Raw genomic sequence first — 15,350 nt, 5'->3', positions numbered from 1 at the left:
GGATTCAGTATATAGTACAGTTGTGTTTCTTAATTCAAGATGAATTGTTCGAAGTTGTTTTAAGTGCAACTTCTATAAAACTGCTACAAATCTGACAGGTATGCTGGTGTTATAAACTTAAGCTAAATATGTCCTGCATTTTATTTTTGATAAAAATGCATAGCGATCACATAATCATTGAATTTCAGTCATTTTTCTTTCATGTATTTCGAGATGCAATTTTGGAGCTGTTGAAAATGGAGCTTATGTACAAGTTGTTTGTCAGTCGCACTGAGATGTGTACCAGCTATGCTTGCTAGCTTTATTTTGCACACACCCTGGCCTCTTGACACCATATCCAGGCAGAGGCTGAGTTAAAGAAGGAATGAGAAGTCAAGCAGGAGAGCCAATCAGAAGAGAGATAAGTGATTGTACTACAGAAGCCTGTGCCGGCACACTGCAAAGCACATCTTTGACTGACCTACATTTAGTTCCCCAGCACACACACACACACACACCCGCACACCCGCCTGAAGCATTGGTTGGCTCCACTGCTGCACCAAACCATCATCAATTAAACAGCTGTAGCTACTGAGACTGATATTGCTTCTGCTACTAGTAATGCCTAGTGTATCTTTCTGAAGCACAAGTGACACTTCAAAAGTACAGTCTTAAGATGACCACAGATCGCTTTGATGGTAGCGTTTATACACTTCTCATCATAAAAACAGCAGGGGTAATGTTAAATATTCAAATAGTGAAGATGCATGTTGGTTCTACTTTAGAAATCGCAAACGTTTACCCTAGGAGCCCTTTGCTTATTCGAGAAGCTAGATGTTTTGGTGACGACAAACATCATCAGCCTGAGTTTTGATGATTTTCAGTGGACACAAATTAAAGCTATGACCTTTCCATTTTGGTTGTTATGGTGTTACCTGTATGATGCTTTGAAATTTTAAATGAACAGCAGGGACAATTATCTTCTCTATCTGGTGCAACCACTTACCATTGTCACAATTAAACATGTGGTTTCAAAAATTAGGGTTTACTACACTCTGCTTTTTCTGCAAATGTTCAATGTTTAATGGTGCACTCACACCTGTCTCAATTAAGACATTTGCTTTGGAATCTGAATAATATGTCAAGATATATGTGAACACATTAATGCGATTTGCAATCAGCCCACTTGTAGATGACATCTGGAGCTGTTACCTTGTTATAAGTAAGCAGTGTATGTAAACATTAATCCAGTTACTTTGTGTCCATGTCAAGTTAATTCAAACAGGTTAACCATTATGTTTGATTTCATAAATTGGAATTATTTAATTCAGATTTATACAAAATTGCTTAGGAAACATGGCCAATGCATGATAAGTACATTGTGTGATAATGAAATAATGTATACATTTTATTAAATTGACATTTATTTATTACATTTTTTATGATTTATTAAAAAATGTTTAAATGTTCAGAAGAAAACATGTCTGAACAACTGTCAAGAAGTACATAAAACACTGTCAAATCTTTGATTCTTGCTCAATTTGTGACCCACTGTGCAAAAAAGCAGCAATAGCTCTGTGGAGCTGTTGTCTACCCATTCTGATTGATGAGCAGAAACCCACAACAAACCTGTTCTCTCTGAACAATGGGATGACTGTACATTTTTTTCAGTTTTAGAAATATTCACTACTGAAATCAAATCAAAAAGAAAAGAAAGTCTAACGATTTCATTCTTGTTTTAAAGCAAATTATGAAAGTTATTTCAGAGTTACCACCAATCAATTTTTCACACTGACTGGGCCATTTTATAATAAATATACTGTATAGCTACGGTGGGCTAAGATATATAAATTGGATGAAATTACGCATGGGCTGGTATAAGATCTTGACTATATGAAAACCTCGGATAAAAATATCACAGTTTCGCAGTATTGTGATTACATCTCTCAAAAAAGAGAAAAGTTTTTTTTAAATGTCTCTGTAAAAAAACAACTACTTTTTATTTCTTTTTAAGTTAATTTCTTTACAGTTAGTAATATTTAGTTCAAATTTAAATAAAACATTATTGTAATTGCTCACAGTACGGGCTCTTGTATGTTTGCTCTAAGCAAATTTTTTTTTTCCTGTGCTGGAATGTTAGCATTAATTAGCCTAATTTCCTTCAGGTGTCTTGGATGAGGACGTGGTTGTGATTGAAGCAACTCCTGCTCCTGCAGTGCCTGCCAGTGAGGAGATCAATGTCACCTCCACAGACAGTGAAGTGGAGATCGTAACCGTTGGAGATGCCTTCAGGTGAGATTTTTCTTGAGTATCTTATTGTAGTTTTAAACAAATATTGAACTATGAATGGTGTCCTTTCTGAACTAGATTCATATGGCATTATAGAAATTAATCCGAATTTCACTATATGTCCCCATTGAGAAGCTGTTGTTACCCCAGTCTAGATGAGAGGGCACATCTGGGCTTAGACATGAAGCTGGCAGTCTCCAGTAGAGCTGAAGATCTTTGCACGAACCCAACGGGTTTGATTGGGTTCGGGTTTAATTTCTATCATTTTATATGGAGTCAGGCCGGGCTTGGCTTGCGCAGTAAATGAACAGTCATGTGATGCATTTCGATTAGTGCGAAAAAGTAAATCGTTTGTTACAACATTAAATTCCCTCCCTGCAAAGGTGAAACAAAAAATGACGGAGAAGTCAAAAAGAACGAATTTTGACTGTGGTCAGCCCAGCCATTAGTTCAGAAAGAACCTGTCATTCTAGCCGCAAAGGTATTTTGGCGGTCACTCATACTCTGCGTGTTACGGAAGAGCGCTAATCAGCACAGCAAGCTGACAGGGAAGATGACGAGGCCACTCGCTACATTGAAACTGCTGTCATGGAAAATTAAATGGATGTTCTTGGTTGGTTAAATATGAACAAACAATCCTACCCAAAAGTTGCTAAATTAGCCAGATTAGAACTATGCATCTCGGACTGTAGCAGCAGCAGCAGTGAAAGGGTGTTCAGTGCTGTTGGACCCACCATCCTGAGCGCAGGACTGCGCAAAAGCCATTTACAGTGGATTCAGTAATGTTCCTCCACAAAAAACACATAGCCTAATTGGTGTGTAAAGGTTTTTTTTAATTATAAATGAATTCTAATTAAACCAAAAAATCCTAATGTAGACAGTATACAGGCTATTGTTGGCATTAGGCTATTCTTTTAATATTCAGCTTCACGTTCACCTTAATGCCAGATTGTGAAGAGAAGTGGCGAAACAAATCTCGCAGAGCCTTTATCTTTATTTTGTTATTGCCAGATTAAAAATTTATTTTACTTTAATTTTTTAGGAAAGCTTTATTTTTATTGGTGTGTTGGCCAATTTAAAGGCTAAGTGTATACCTAGGCCTTTTTAGAGTGCTGAGATGTTACAATAAATTAACTAATAAATTAAAACTAATAAATTATGTTAAAAATATAGCCTAAATGACTCTTGTGATAAATGATTCTTGAAAAAAGGCAAAAGAGATGTGTGCGTGCGCACATTTGAAATATGTCGTGCTATAAACGAGTTCGGGCTTTATAAAGCTGTCAATCAAAATTTACCTGTCGGGCTCGGGCCCTATCAGGCCTAATTTTTATGGCCCGGTTACAGCTCTAGTTTCCAGTGTTATGAAGGCATTCCACTGAGCATCCTGCTGTTAGTGTGCACTTTAGGGATGAGCCCCATATCAGAAAGTGCGCCATATATCTGTGCACCAAAACCAAACAAGAGTTTTCATGGTTCCCTAATGTTTTTTGACCTGCGGGATGTTCTCACATTCTTGTGAAAGGGAGTTTAGTACAATGCCTCTCATTGAGTGTTGTAAAGATTTCTGTTGAGTTCACAGAAAAGCAGAGACTTTGCTTGTAGATTTGATTTTCGATTTTCTGCATACCATATTCATTTAATAAACACTACAGCCTCCAGTATTTTGGCTGGGTTTGCCCAAACCATGTCAAACGGTGCTCTCAGCAGGCCTTCCTTACAAATCTGATAGAAGCTCTAAACTCAATCATATCTGATATGGTTTTGTCCGAACTGCGCCCCTTCTTCCCGTTGCTTGATTTGGTTTCAGTGGCCCGCTTCTCTCCTAATTGTTATTGAGGGGTCTGTTCCTGAGCTGAGAATCATTGCTTTATTCTATTACTTTTTTAACTGCTGCCAGAAATAGCGGCGGCCACCTCCACCACACGCCTGCCAGCAAAGTCATTCAGTCGAGCCCATTGAATACTGAACTTTCGTCATCGTGGGCTGTGTGTTGGAGGTTGATCAGTGGTGTGGTTGCCTTTCTCTGGGTTTGCCGAGACGTAGAGTTGGATGAGTTACTCCTCAGGCTGTTTATTCACTGGTGCATGTTTGCATGTTTTATTCTGTAGTGTTCACGGAAGCCCATAAAACCTCTGTGACAGCACGAATGAGGTGAAACACAAGTTTTCACAGTCAATCCAGCCCAGAGGGATGTTTATTTAACATGCACACAAAGATAAATAAGTGATTTCTTTGGTTGCCTGCTGCCTAGCTTTGATGCCTGCTGGTCCATTTAGTCGAGGTTGAGGATGCGCTGCTCAGAAAAACATAATACTGTGAACTGCAACAAGTGGCTTTGTTTTTTTTTTCCACAGTGTTGATTCTCATCCCACAATGTTTTTTTTTCCATTCAAAGGTTTTAGACTTTGTATTTAACATTTTAAGGAAAGTGAATGTAATCCCATGGTGCATTATGGAATGCATTTTTGAATCAAAAACAATGGAGGAATAGTTTTGATTTACAAATGCTGATTTTGTGAAATAAAACAATATATGTCACTTTATAAAATTAGTCTGAGTTGTAAGGACACTTACTTAAAAGGCACCTAGTTTACCCCTTTTTAAAGATTTAATATTAATATTATGGTTCTTCTGAGTGTGCGAGTTTAGGTTCAGTTCAAAACACAATTCAGATTTTTTTTACTATAATGTGTTAAAAAGTGTCATTTTGGGGGTGTGTTCACAGGTCGCTGTTTTAGGGGTGAGTTTCTTTACATAAAAATTAGTTTTGACTTCCCGCCCAACGTAACAAGGGGGCGGAACCTAGACCTTCTCATGTTTTGTGTTTGGCAGCAGCTGTGTCACGTGACGCTGCGCATTGCCTAGTGGTGCTTCTGGTGTGCGACCTGCAGGCAAGTTTTTTTTTTTTATTTCCAAAGGAGACACGCACGTGAGGGAACGCATTCACACTTTCCAGATGCACCTAGTTAGGATCACAGGGAGCTTCTTTGACCGCCAGAAATGCAAACGGCTAAAGTTTAAGGTAGAAGCAATAAAAAGTACACATGTTTGCAAAGCCACCTAAAGTTACAAACAATAATTCCAATTAGAGCGATCATGCATTGAATGTTGATCTTGTGTTGAGCCAAATGAGCCTTGCATCTAAAAATAGAGCAAAGGTGTTCCTTTAGTGACATCGCTTTGACTCACACGCTGAAAATGGCGGATGTGAAACAACAAACTTAGGATATGGTGATGCTGCCTGTCAATTAATATTGGTGGGCGGGGGGACCGCACTCCTACGTCAAGTTGCGGTCTTAGAAAAACCGCTCCAATTGGTCCACTGTTTTTATGTTGTTTAATTAAAAAAAAGGACTGGGTGTGTTAAATCACCCCAATATGACGGTATATACACTACCTACTCACTTGTCTGTCCAAACAGCTAAAAAAGTAGATTTTTCCGCATAGGTGCCCTTTAAGACTCTTGCTTAAAGGAATATTTGAAAAAAAAATGCTCTGAATTAATTTTTTTCTGAAATGATGCTAGATTTAGGCAATTTTTCTTCTTTTTGGAAAAAGATTTTTAGCTAAAACTATGGTCCTTGGAAGTTCATTAAATGCAAGTCATCAGCTATATAGAATTAGATTGGTTTCAAGTAAAATGCACGAAACTTTTGCAAAAACAAACACAAATTAATTAAAATTAACATCCATAACTCCTTATGATTTATTGAATTGGATCATTTGAACCAGTTAAAAAGGTTTGCGTATCCATCGGAACCAAATTGTCTTGAGACTTCGGGCCTCATTCATTTGATATTTTGCAATAAATTATTCTTATTTTATTATTTTTATTTTTGATACCCAAGCTCTTACTAATCAAGGTTTTATAAGGTGTTCTCAAAACTTCCTCGTAGGTGTGTTGATGGAAGTTGGAGCTAAACTCTGCAGGACATCGTGCCCCAGCACCAAGTTTGGGAACCCCTGTCATAAACACTTTTTGTAGAGCATTTAATTTCTAGCTGTTTAACTGGGTTACAGTCCGTACTCATAATTTTAAGAAAACGTAGCATAAGTAAACAACAGCCAAAGTTATTATTAAGTTATTACTTATTAAGATAAAGTAATCAGCAAAACAATGCACACAACAAGAAATTGGGAGCCCAACAACATATGAAAATAACCAAACAAGGATAAAGCAGGTTGGGACTCCCCACTTCAGACAAAAGTCAAAAAAGAAAGTACAAAGGGGAATGAGTGAGAGAGTGATTTGTTTTTCAAATGTTTCCTAAATCATGGGCTGAACACGAGCTTTTATTGTGCAGGGTCCTTTTTTGATGAAGACGCTTTTGTCCTGAACAAGCTAAAAAAAAATAATTGTAAAAAAAAAACTTACATATAATGTAGGAATGCTAACAGAAAATTTCAGTGGTTTTAAAACCTTGACTATTCCAAACCACGGTAAACCTTGAAACCGTTTGCCTAATAACAATGCATGCCATAAATGAAGTAAATCGTAGATTAAACCAGCAGTGTAAAGTTACAGTATATACTGCTAATGATACGGTTAGCACTATACTAGTTTTCTGTTCTGAACCTGTCTGATGTTTGAGGCTTGTGTGACTCATGTTCTCCACTGGTTAAAGTCACATGTCTGGGATGCCAATGCTCGCTCTGTCCCTACAGGTGGTGAGGGCTGTGTTTGGTTTCTGTGCCCCGCCTGCCTGCCATGTGCTTGTGTTTGGGTGTTGAAGCACATCCTGCTGGAGAAGCTCGAGGAAGACTGACTTTCTTTCTTGGTATTAGGTTGCCCAGTTATTAAGTAGTGTATTATTATTATTTTCCAATTATATTTTCCCTCTTCCCGTTGCACATTTTTCCCTGCATCAGTAAGATCATCGTGCTCATTTATTTTCCTAAAGGTCATGCGGACTATTATCCGTCTTCAAACAACAGCACTGGAATGCAGCTGAAATCATGTGGTCCTGTCGTTATATGGCGGAGAGCAAGAGAAAGAGAGATATTGTGCTGGAATGTGGACTTGTGTGTTTGCGACTGAATGTTGATCTGCAGGCTGTGTTTCTGCTGTAGACTGTGCTGTGGTTTGGATTGGACTTTAGTGAAGGGGGAGGGAACGGCTTTACAGCTCAGGAAAACATCACGTGGCCAAGGTCAGAGGAAAATGGGGGTCTTTTGTAAATGCATGTTTGAGCAGAGTGAATATGTTTAGTTTGCATTTGCTGTTAGCTGTTAGAGAGAAACAGCAGTGAAGTGGTTTATTCCGAACACTTTGTGTGTGTGTGTTTGTGATTTGAGTGCTACCTCTCTAATGGCCATAACATCTGTGTTGAAAATTGACAATTAGAAGTATCAAGTGTATAATAATCTTACTATTGTTCATTTAAAAAGATTGCTGCTCTTGTAATTATTCAGTGGGGATGTCTTTTTTATACTATCTGTATCAGTAACCTTACATGGAGTGAATTTGCTTGTTTTTTTTTAATGGCCCATCTTTTTAAATTACCTACAACTTTATGCGCAGAATTGTAATTGGATAATATTGTATACAATTTTAATATTGATAATTTTTCATTTATTTACCTTAACAAGACGATAATTAATTGTTCTTTGGGATTCAACAGACATAGTCAGATTCTTTGGGAATTTTAATAAAAAATGCATAATCAAAAACATCTGTTAGGGCTTAAACCATTGGTCTCTATTATCGATGACGCTAGCAAGAAAATGTCTCCATTACAGTGCTAGGCAGCAACAACAGGATTAAGGAGCCGGTCACACCGAACGTGCTTTTACATTCCAAAAATGCGAGGTGCACCTCACTGCCTTTTTTTGAAAAAGAAAGAAAAAAAAGAAGAGTGGTGCTCTTTTTTTGTCGCTAGGCACCGACTGAATCAGCTGGCTATTGTGCGCGAGTGTTGCTGTTGATATTGGTATAATTTTAATATTTAATGATATTGGTGTGAGTTTAATATTTAATAATATTTTGATAATCAAGATTTGTGAGTCACACCAAAGAGCTTAGAATGACCAAGAGGCGACAGTCAATAGAACCTTCCATTGCAACAGCCCCGGATTCCACCATTTTGGAGTGAAAGGGGTTGGCTGACCATTGACTCTTAATGCTGTAGCGATGCCTAGCAGCTCCTTTGTTTTTTATTTATTTATTTAAAAAGCAAAATAAAGCTGAAATACAACCTGAGTGACGTCAATACAACATTACCACAATTATCTGCACTTTTAATAGTTTATTTTACTGATTTATTATATGCTGTTGTTCAATTGGAATTTTCATTCCAAAATGGCCGCCACGCCATCTAGTGGCTGTTTCCCAAATCGCACTAGAGTGTCGCCTCTTGATGATTCTATGCGCTTTGGTCACACAGCACTGGATAACCCAAAACGGCGAACACAAGTCTCTTTTCTACCTTTAAAAGTCTCCGTAGTCGTTTTGACAACACAAACACTGCTGTCACCTCAACGAAAACTCCGCCTCTGCTTTTATTTTATTGCACAATGAAAAAGACATGACTGACGTAACGCACTTTTTCTGGTCAGAGTTGAATTTTTTTCAACTGCGAGCACACAGCGCACAATGACTAAAACGTGAGGCGCAGCAGGTGCTTAAAACGCAAAGCGTTCGGGGTGCATAAGCAGCACGCTAAACGCTCACGGCCGTTAGTAAATCATTCAAAAAGGCACCTCAATGCAAAAAGTGCGTTCAGTGAGATCAGCCCCAAATGCTGTAAATTTTATTGTTTGCTTATGTTAAAGTTCATTCTATCACTATTCTATCATTATTATTTCTCACGTTTATTAGGGCTGCATGATATTGTAAATATCTAACATTGCTTTATTTTTTCTTCTGCAATATACGTTGCATTAAGAATACAATTTGACTAGATAAGTTAAATAACTGTTTGGAAAGAACTTTTAATTTTATATTGTTTGGGATGATTAAATGTGCATAAAATATAATAAACAATCTACACGATTAATTTAATAAAGTAAAAAATACAAATAAAAAAACAGTTTTTTTTTTGTTGTTTTCCGAGGAGTCGAGCTGTATTCAGGTATAGAGTAGTTAAATAATCAAATGTAAAAAAATACTGCATAGTCTTATAGTCTTACTGCATAGTCTTAATTTTATAAAGAATTCAGTAAGATTATTCATTTTTCAAATTTACAAAAAGTAAAATGTATTATGCCTGAAAACTTTTAAAACCCTCCAACAGTCACATGCCTTAAAAAAACACTTGTAAAATTATAAATTATAGTCCAGACTGAACATTGCATATACTCTTGATGTGACTATTAAGAATGATCACCTATGCATTCTTTATTATTCAACTTTGCGCAAAAGCTTGATGATCAAACCCTAGTGATTAACCAATCTCTTGTCGAATATTGATTTGTTGTATCCCCACCCCTAACACCTACATGAATCTGGATAAACTAGCAACCTAACAAATCTATTAGTCCGTTAGTGGATGACTGGCTGACCGTAAACATATTTTGTAGAACACTCGGCTATGAAATATGTCTCGCTTCGTAGCTCTTCATGCAGTGCTAATGTAGGGCAACAGGGTTCATTTGACATTCTGGTGTTTTATTTTTTCTTCTTACCCTCCTCTTAACATATTCCATGCTTTTGCTCTCCCCTTGTTCTGTTTTCCTCTCCTCCCTTCCTCTAGTCTAAGCTCATGCCTATGGAAAGCATTTCCAGGAACTGAATGTGTGTTATGTAGCGAGAGTGGTCTCATTTAATCTTCCCCATCTCCCCGAGGTGCCTGGGCTTGCAGCAGAATGCTGAGAGTGTTTCTCGGCTGGAGGAGGGGCTCTGGGTGTCTAAGGTCAGCTGGATGAGCAATGAAGCTCTTCCATTCAAAGATCCTTTGTTTATAGTACGTATGGAGACTTATCAGGGTGAGAAATTGTATAGATAGTCAGACTAATAATTGAAGGGAGGGTAGGGGGGTATTTAGTGGAACCTACAATATGCTCAAGCATCTGTGGCATTCGCTTACAGTATATGTCTGCATGTTCTCATTGTGCATTTTATAAACAATCTCTGTCGGTCTGTTCAAATGATGTTGTTGTCTTGGCTGAATGTGTTTCTGTGGCCCTGAAAGAGAGATGCTATCCAAGGCTTGTGCACGGTCACTTGTTTGCCACTCAAATGACTGTGGTTCACCCTTCCCCCATCATATCACTGTAGACTGTCTTTAAATGCAGAAGCCTGCAAAACTCGGCAGACGTCTTCCCACACACACAGGCATCCTGAGGCTTTTGACACATTTTGCATGGACTTCTGTTGTGTTGTTTTGCTTAAAGAAATTGCTGGCTGGGTGTAAAGAAAACCTATGGGAAGAAAAAAAAAAAATGTCAAGACTTCCTTTCATATTCTGCACAGGGCTCCTCTTCTGACCTTTATACCGGCTTTAGAAACATGCTAGTGCTAATCCTGCCCACTGTAAGCTGATGTGAGAAGAAGGAAGATGAATTCCAACTGTGTGTTTTCAAACAGGGCTCTGTGGACAAATACCTAAAATGCCTTAAATTCTAATATAATCCTACTTCCTCTCCCTCCCGGCTACCATCCTGTCAGTTCCTGTGTTTACAGAGCCCATCCCAACCATAGACTCAAAATGCCACGCTGGTGTAATTTACAAAATAATCCCAGGCCTGTTTGTGGGTAATTAGAGGCAGGTCTCAGGTGATTCCTCTGGCTCTGCCTGTGATTCTGCCAATTAAAGAGCAATGTCACACACAGCCTCAGGTGTCCTGAGCTCTCATGTCCGATTCCACTCTCTCAAAGCTTCCTGAAGAATATGTATCTTATATACTTTGGGTATGATTTAATTTGCAAGTATAGATTTTTTTGTAGTTATTACTTTCTTTGTGATGTATATTCATAAAATAATATATAATTAGATGAGCTTTAATTGAACCCCTTTTTCTTTGCTCATGTGACAGGCATCATGTATATTTTAATTAATATTAATGCTTTCAATTGCTTGGTAATTGTAAATGCTCTCAAATTAGCTAATGATATTACCTGAAATGTGTTGTTGTTTTTTTGTTATCAATAAACAATAATGCATTTTTTAATTACACACAATTACTACTTCTTTTTTTTTCAAACTAAAATATTTACTGGTAATAAAAATTAGAAGTCATAAGATATTCATCCATCCTGTGTGATGTTGTGTTCACACTAACCGCGAAGCATTGTGTGACTCGCTCTAGATTTCGAATGGTATACATTTCGTCTTGATCTTTTTTTATCACTTTTTTATAACTAATTTCTAACAACCGATTTCTTTCGATATCTATGCCGTGATGACAGTACTTAATATTTTACTATCTTTTTTCAAGATACAAACATTTAGTTTAAAGTGCAATTTAAAGGCCTAATTAGATTAGTTAGGCAGGTTAAGGTAATTAGACAAGTCATTGTAGAATATTTAAATCTGCTTTTATTCTAGCCAAAATGAAATAAAAGACTTTCTCCTGAAGGAAAATTATTATAGGAAATACTGCGAAAAACTCCTTGCTCTGTTGAACATCATTTGGGAAATATTTATTCAAAATAATGATAATTTAATGAAATAAAAATAAGTTTGACTTTAACTGTATATCGTTTTGAATAATCGTGATCACAGTTATGACCAAAATAATCATGATTATGATTTATATTTGAAATATTTGAAATCATTAACAAAATAAAAAATATATAGTCCAGTGTTTTCCAGACACTTAATTGATTTTCAAATGTGAGCTGAGATGACTATATCAGAACAAAATCAGCATTAACAAACATGTTAAAGCCTCCATAACAAAGCTAATGTGTTTACAAGCAGAAGAAAATTGGGGTGATGGGAAAAAAATGAATGTGGGCCAAATTGATTTAACCTAAACGGCTTCTATCCTTAACATGATATAAAGAGCACAGTTTAAGGCATTACGTGACCTACATACTGTCAGTTTATTAAGTTGTGTAAGGATTGTGCATCTAAACGCACTCTCTGACAAGTTCTCAAGGAAACTGCACATTCTGGAGTCACTCCCCTGGTCTCAAGAGAATCCCTCAGCCCTCCAAGCCTGTTGGTAATCATTTTGTTTTGATGTTTTAATGATGCAATCTGTGGTTAACGGGCTCACCAGTGTTGGGTTGGGAGGCAGGGGGCTTCTTTGCTCTCCAGACACAGGGGCTCGGGGCCACTAAATCCCAGCCTGGAGAACAACTCAATTCCCAGCAACACTCTGCTTTACGGCAACCAGGGCCGCTGCGTCCCTCCTATGGAATCAAATCCTCACAGAGGGGTAGAATTCCTCGAGTGGTTAGAGAATTCCAGAATAATTTATTTGGAATTTAGGAAAATCGTCATGTTGTTTCAAGTCTCAAGGGGAAACTAAACTCCCCTCACTAGGTGTTTTTACAGTCAGAAACACATGGCAAACATCACTATTTTTATATTATTTTATATTGCTACATTACTGGTAGAAACAATTTATGTTAGGGAATACAGCGATGTGAATTATTTTTTTTTTTATTATTAAAAGCTGATGAAAAATCCGAAAGACTTATGAATTAATAAACATAAGTAAATTGAAAGAATGTTTTGATTAGGGCTGCACAATATATCATTTGAGCATTGATATTGCAATGTGTGTGTTCTGTCCGGGATAATAGTTGTCCAAAAACAAAACAGACTAGATTTGTGGAGACACTGCCGAATTGAACCACAATAAAGTGAAACTTTATCATCTTCATGTGTTTTTAGGGCTTGTGACTATGTGAGCATTTAAAGAGAGTTTAAAGCATTTTAGTTGTGAATAAAGAAGTTTATTCATTCATTTTCTTTTCGGCTTAGTTCCTTTATTAATCCAGGATCGCCACAGCTGAATGAACCGGTAACTTATCTAGCACATGTTTTACGCAGCGGATGCCCTCCCAGCCGCAACCCAATCACTGGGAAACATCCAAACACACACGTACATTCACACACATACACTACAGACAATTTAGCCTACCCAATTTACCTGTACCACATGTCTTTTGACTTGTGGGGAAAACGTGAAGACCCGGAGGAAACTCACTCAAACATGGGGAGAACATGCAAACTCCACACAGAGATGCCAACTGACCCAGCCGAGGCTCAAACGAGCGACCTTCTTGTTGTAAAGCAAACGTGCTACCCACCCAGTCACCATAAAGAAGTTTAATAAATTAGTTATTGAATAATTTATATAGTAAAGCCTATGCAGTGTTATTTTACATTTGATTATTCAACTTCTGTTACTCTCTCCAAAAAACCATAAAACAGGGTTTATTTAACTGTGACATTTGCTCTGTTGTGTTTATTAAAGACTGTAGTATTTATCATATGTATATAATAAATTACATAAAAATATATATTTAAATTTCACTCCCTTACAAAATTATCCCAATCTATCTAAAGCAGGGGTGCTCATACTTTTTCTTATGAAGGGCCAACAACCAAAATAATTGAAACTAGGTAAATATAGTCTCCTAATATCGAGTCGAAGGTAAATAACGTCTTCTAATATAAATTTATTTAATAATATTTCAAAATGACTAGAAAACATTGCTTTCTATTAACTAATACAGTTTATATATTTTTACATTTATAATGAACTTATTAGAGTAAAAGCAAAAGCAATCTAATTTATAACAAAATTACACTAGTGTTTGCCTGGATTTGCTCACCAACATCCTCTGCTCCATCTGTTGAGTTAATGTGTTTACATTTTTAAATATCTGATGATTCATTAACAACATTTAATTGAAACATTTCATTTTAATTAGCTTTTTTGTAGCTAAGCAATAAATCAAACAAACAGAAGAATGTTATGTTAAATTAGAAATGACGATTTCTGTGTTAAAGGCATTTGACCCCATATTTCTTACTCTCTTCTCAGATGAGATGATAGGCCAAATAGAAGGTTATCCACAAGCCTTACTTTGGGCATCTCTGATCTAAAGTAATGACTTGTCAAATAGAGCTATTTAAGTCATCTGGTAAAATTGTATTTATATCGCAATATATTTCGCAAAGACAAATAGGGCAGTGTCAAATTTTTCCAATATTGTTCAGCCCAATTTTTGATTAGAATTGTGAATGGTATTCAAATGAGTTTATTAAAACCTTTGAAATGACGCTTATAAAAGCTAATAACATCAATAATTGACAGAGCTGCATTTCAGATCTTTCAGCACACAAGACCCTCCCCTTTCCAGCACACACATGCTCCTCCCCTAATTCACACTGTTTACACCAGGGAGCTCAGGCTTTGAGGAGTGGCTCTCTTCTGGACTCTTACTCAAGCACAACAGCTTTCATGTCCACTATTTCTCCTTTTTCCCTGAATTTCTTCTCATGAAATACAAAGCTTTTAGAGATGCATTCTCATATGCATGGTTTGCTTCAGATTGAGTAGTGAAATTAATTTTTTGTTATGGATGGCTCCATTGTGGTTCTGTGTATTTGTGTGGGAAAATATGCACTAGTGTTATGTGTCTTCTTAAGAGTTTATAAATCCGTGTGTGTGTGTGTGAAGAGCTATCGTGTCAGCTGGCTCTTATTTACATTCCAGCCGATCATTTCAGTAGCTGCTAAAGTTGCTACTCTGATGCCCTGATGCAGCTCACTGGAAACAAAACAATACAAAAAATTGTCTACAAGTACAGGTCTGCTCCTGCATTAAGTCAATCTCTATTATCAGTCACGTCAGTAGCCATATTGAGTTTTGGTATTTTAGCCTTACAGATATGTTAATGCAGATTGTCATATTTGTGTTTTGCAGGCCGCGCTCAGTGGGAGGTCATGGGAGGATGCACTGGGGACCCAGCTGTTCCCAGAGCCGAGCTCAGGAGGGACGTGGCCGTCATCGACTATCCACCGTCATCCAGCCACTCAGACAGAGCGCTGGAGAGGTGGTGGACCTCACAGTGGACGAGGACGGTGAGGAGACCTTTTTTGTTCATTTACTCTTAGGGATATTCCATGTACAGAAAGAAAATGGATACAGTGTCTACCAAATTTAAAATAATTTTA

The 15,350-nt window shown here is 37.2% G+C and overlaps 1 protein-coding gene across 5 annotated transcripts in view; it reads left to right on the top strand.

Annotated features, from left to right (window-relative positions):
• The window catches only part of rnf111 (ring finger protein 111), a 62,412-nt gene that overhangs the window by 25,989 nt on the left and 21,073 nt on the right, over nucleotides 1-15,350 (top strand). For all 5 annotated transcript variants that reach the window (XM_087258576.1, XM_087258574.1, XM_087258575.1 and 2 more), the window contains 2 exon segments: nucleotides 2,145-2,271; nucleotides 15,100-15,257. In XM_087258576.1, the coding sequence (XP_087114702.1) occupies nucleotides 2,145-2,271; nucleotides 15,100-15,257 (285 nt within the window).

This window comes from Danio rerio, chromosome 7 (assembly GCF_052040795.2).
Source record: "Danio rerio strain M-AB ecotype USA chromosome 7, GRCz13ab, whole genome shotgun sequence".
Lineage (NCBI taxonomy): Eukaryota > Metazoa > Chordata > Actinopteri > Cypriniformes > Danionidae > Danio > Danio rerio.
The sequence above is the reverse complement of the archived record's forward strand: the minus strand, read 5'-3'. Positions and strand labels throughout refer to the sequence as shown.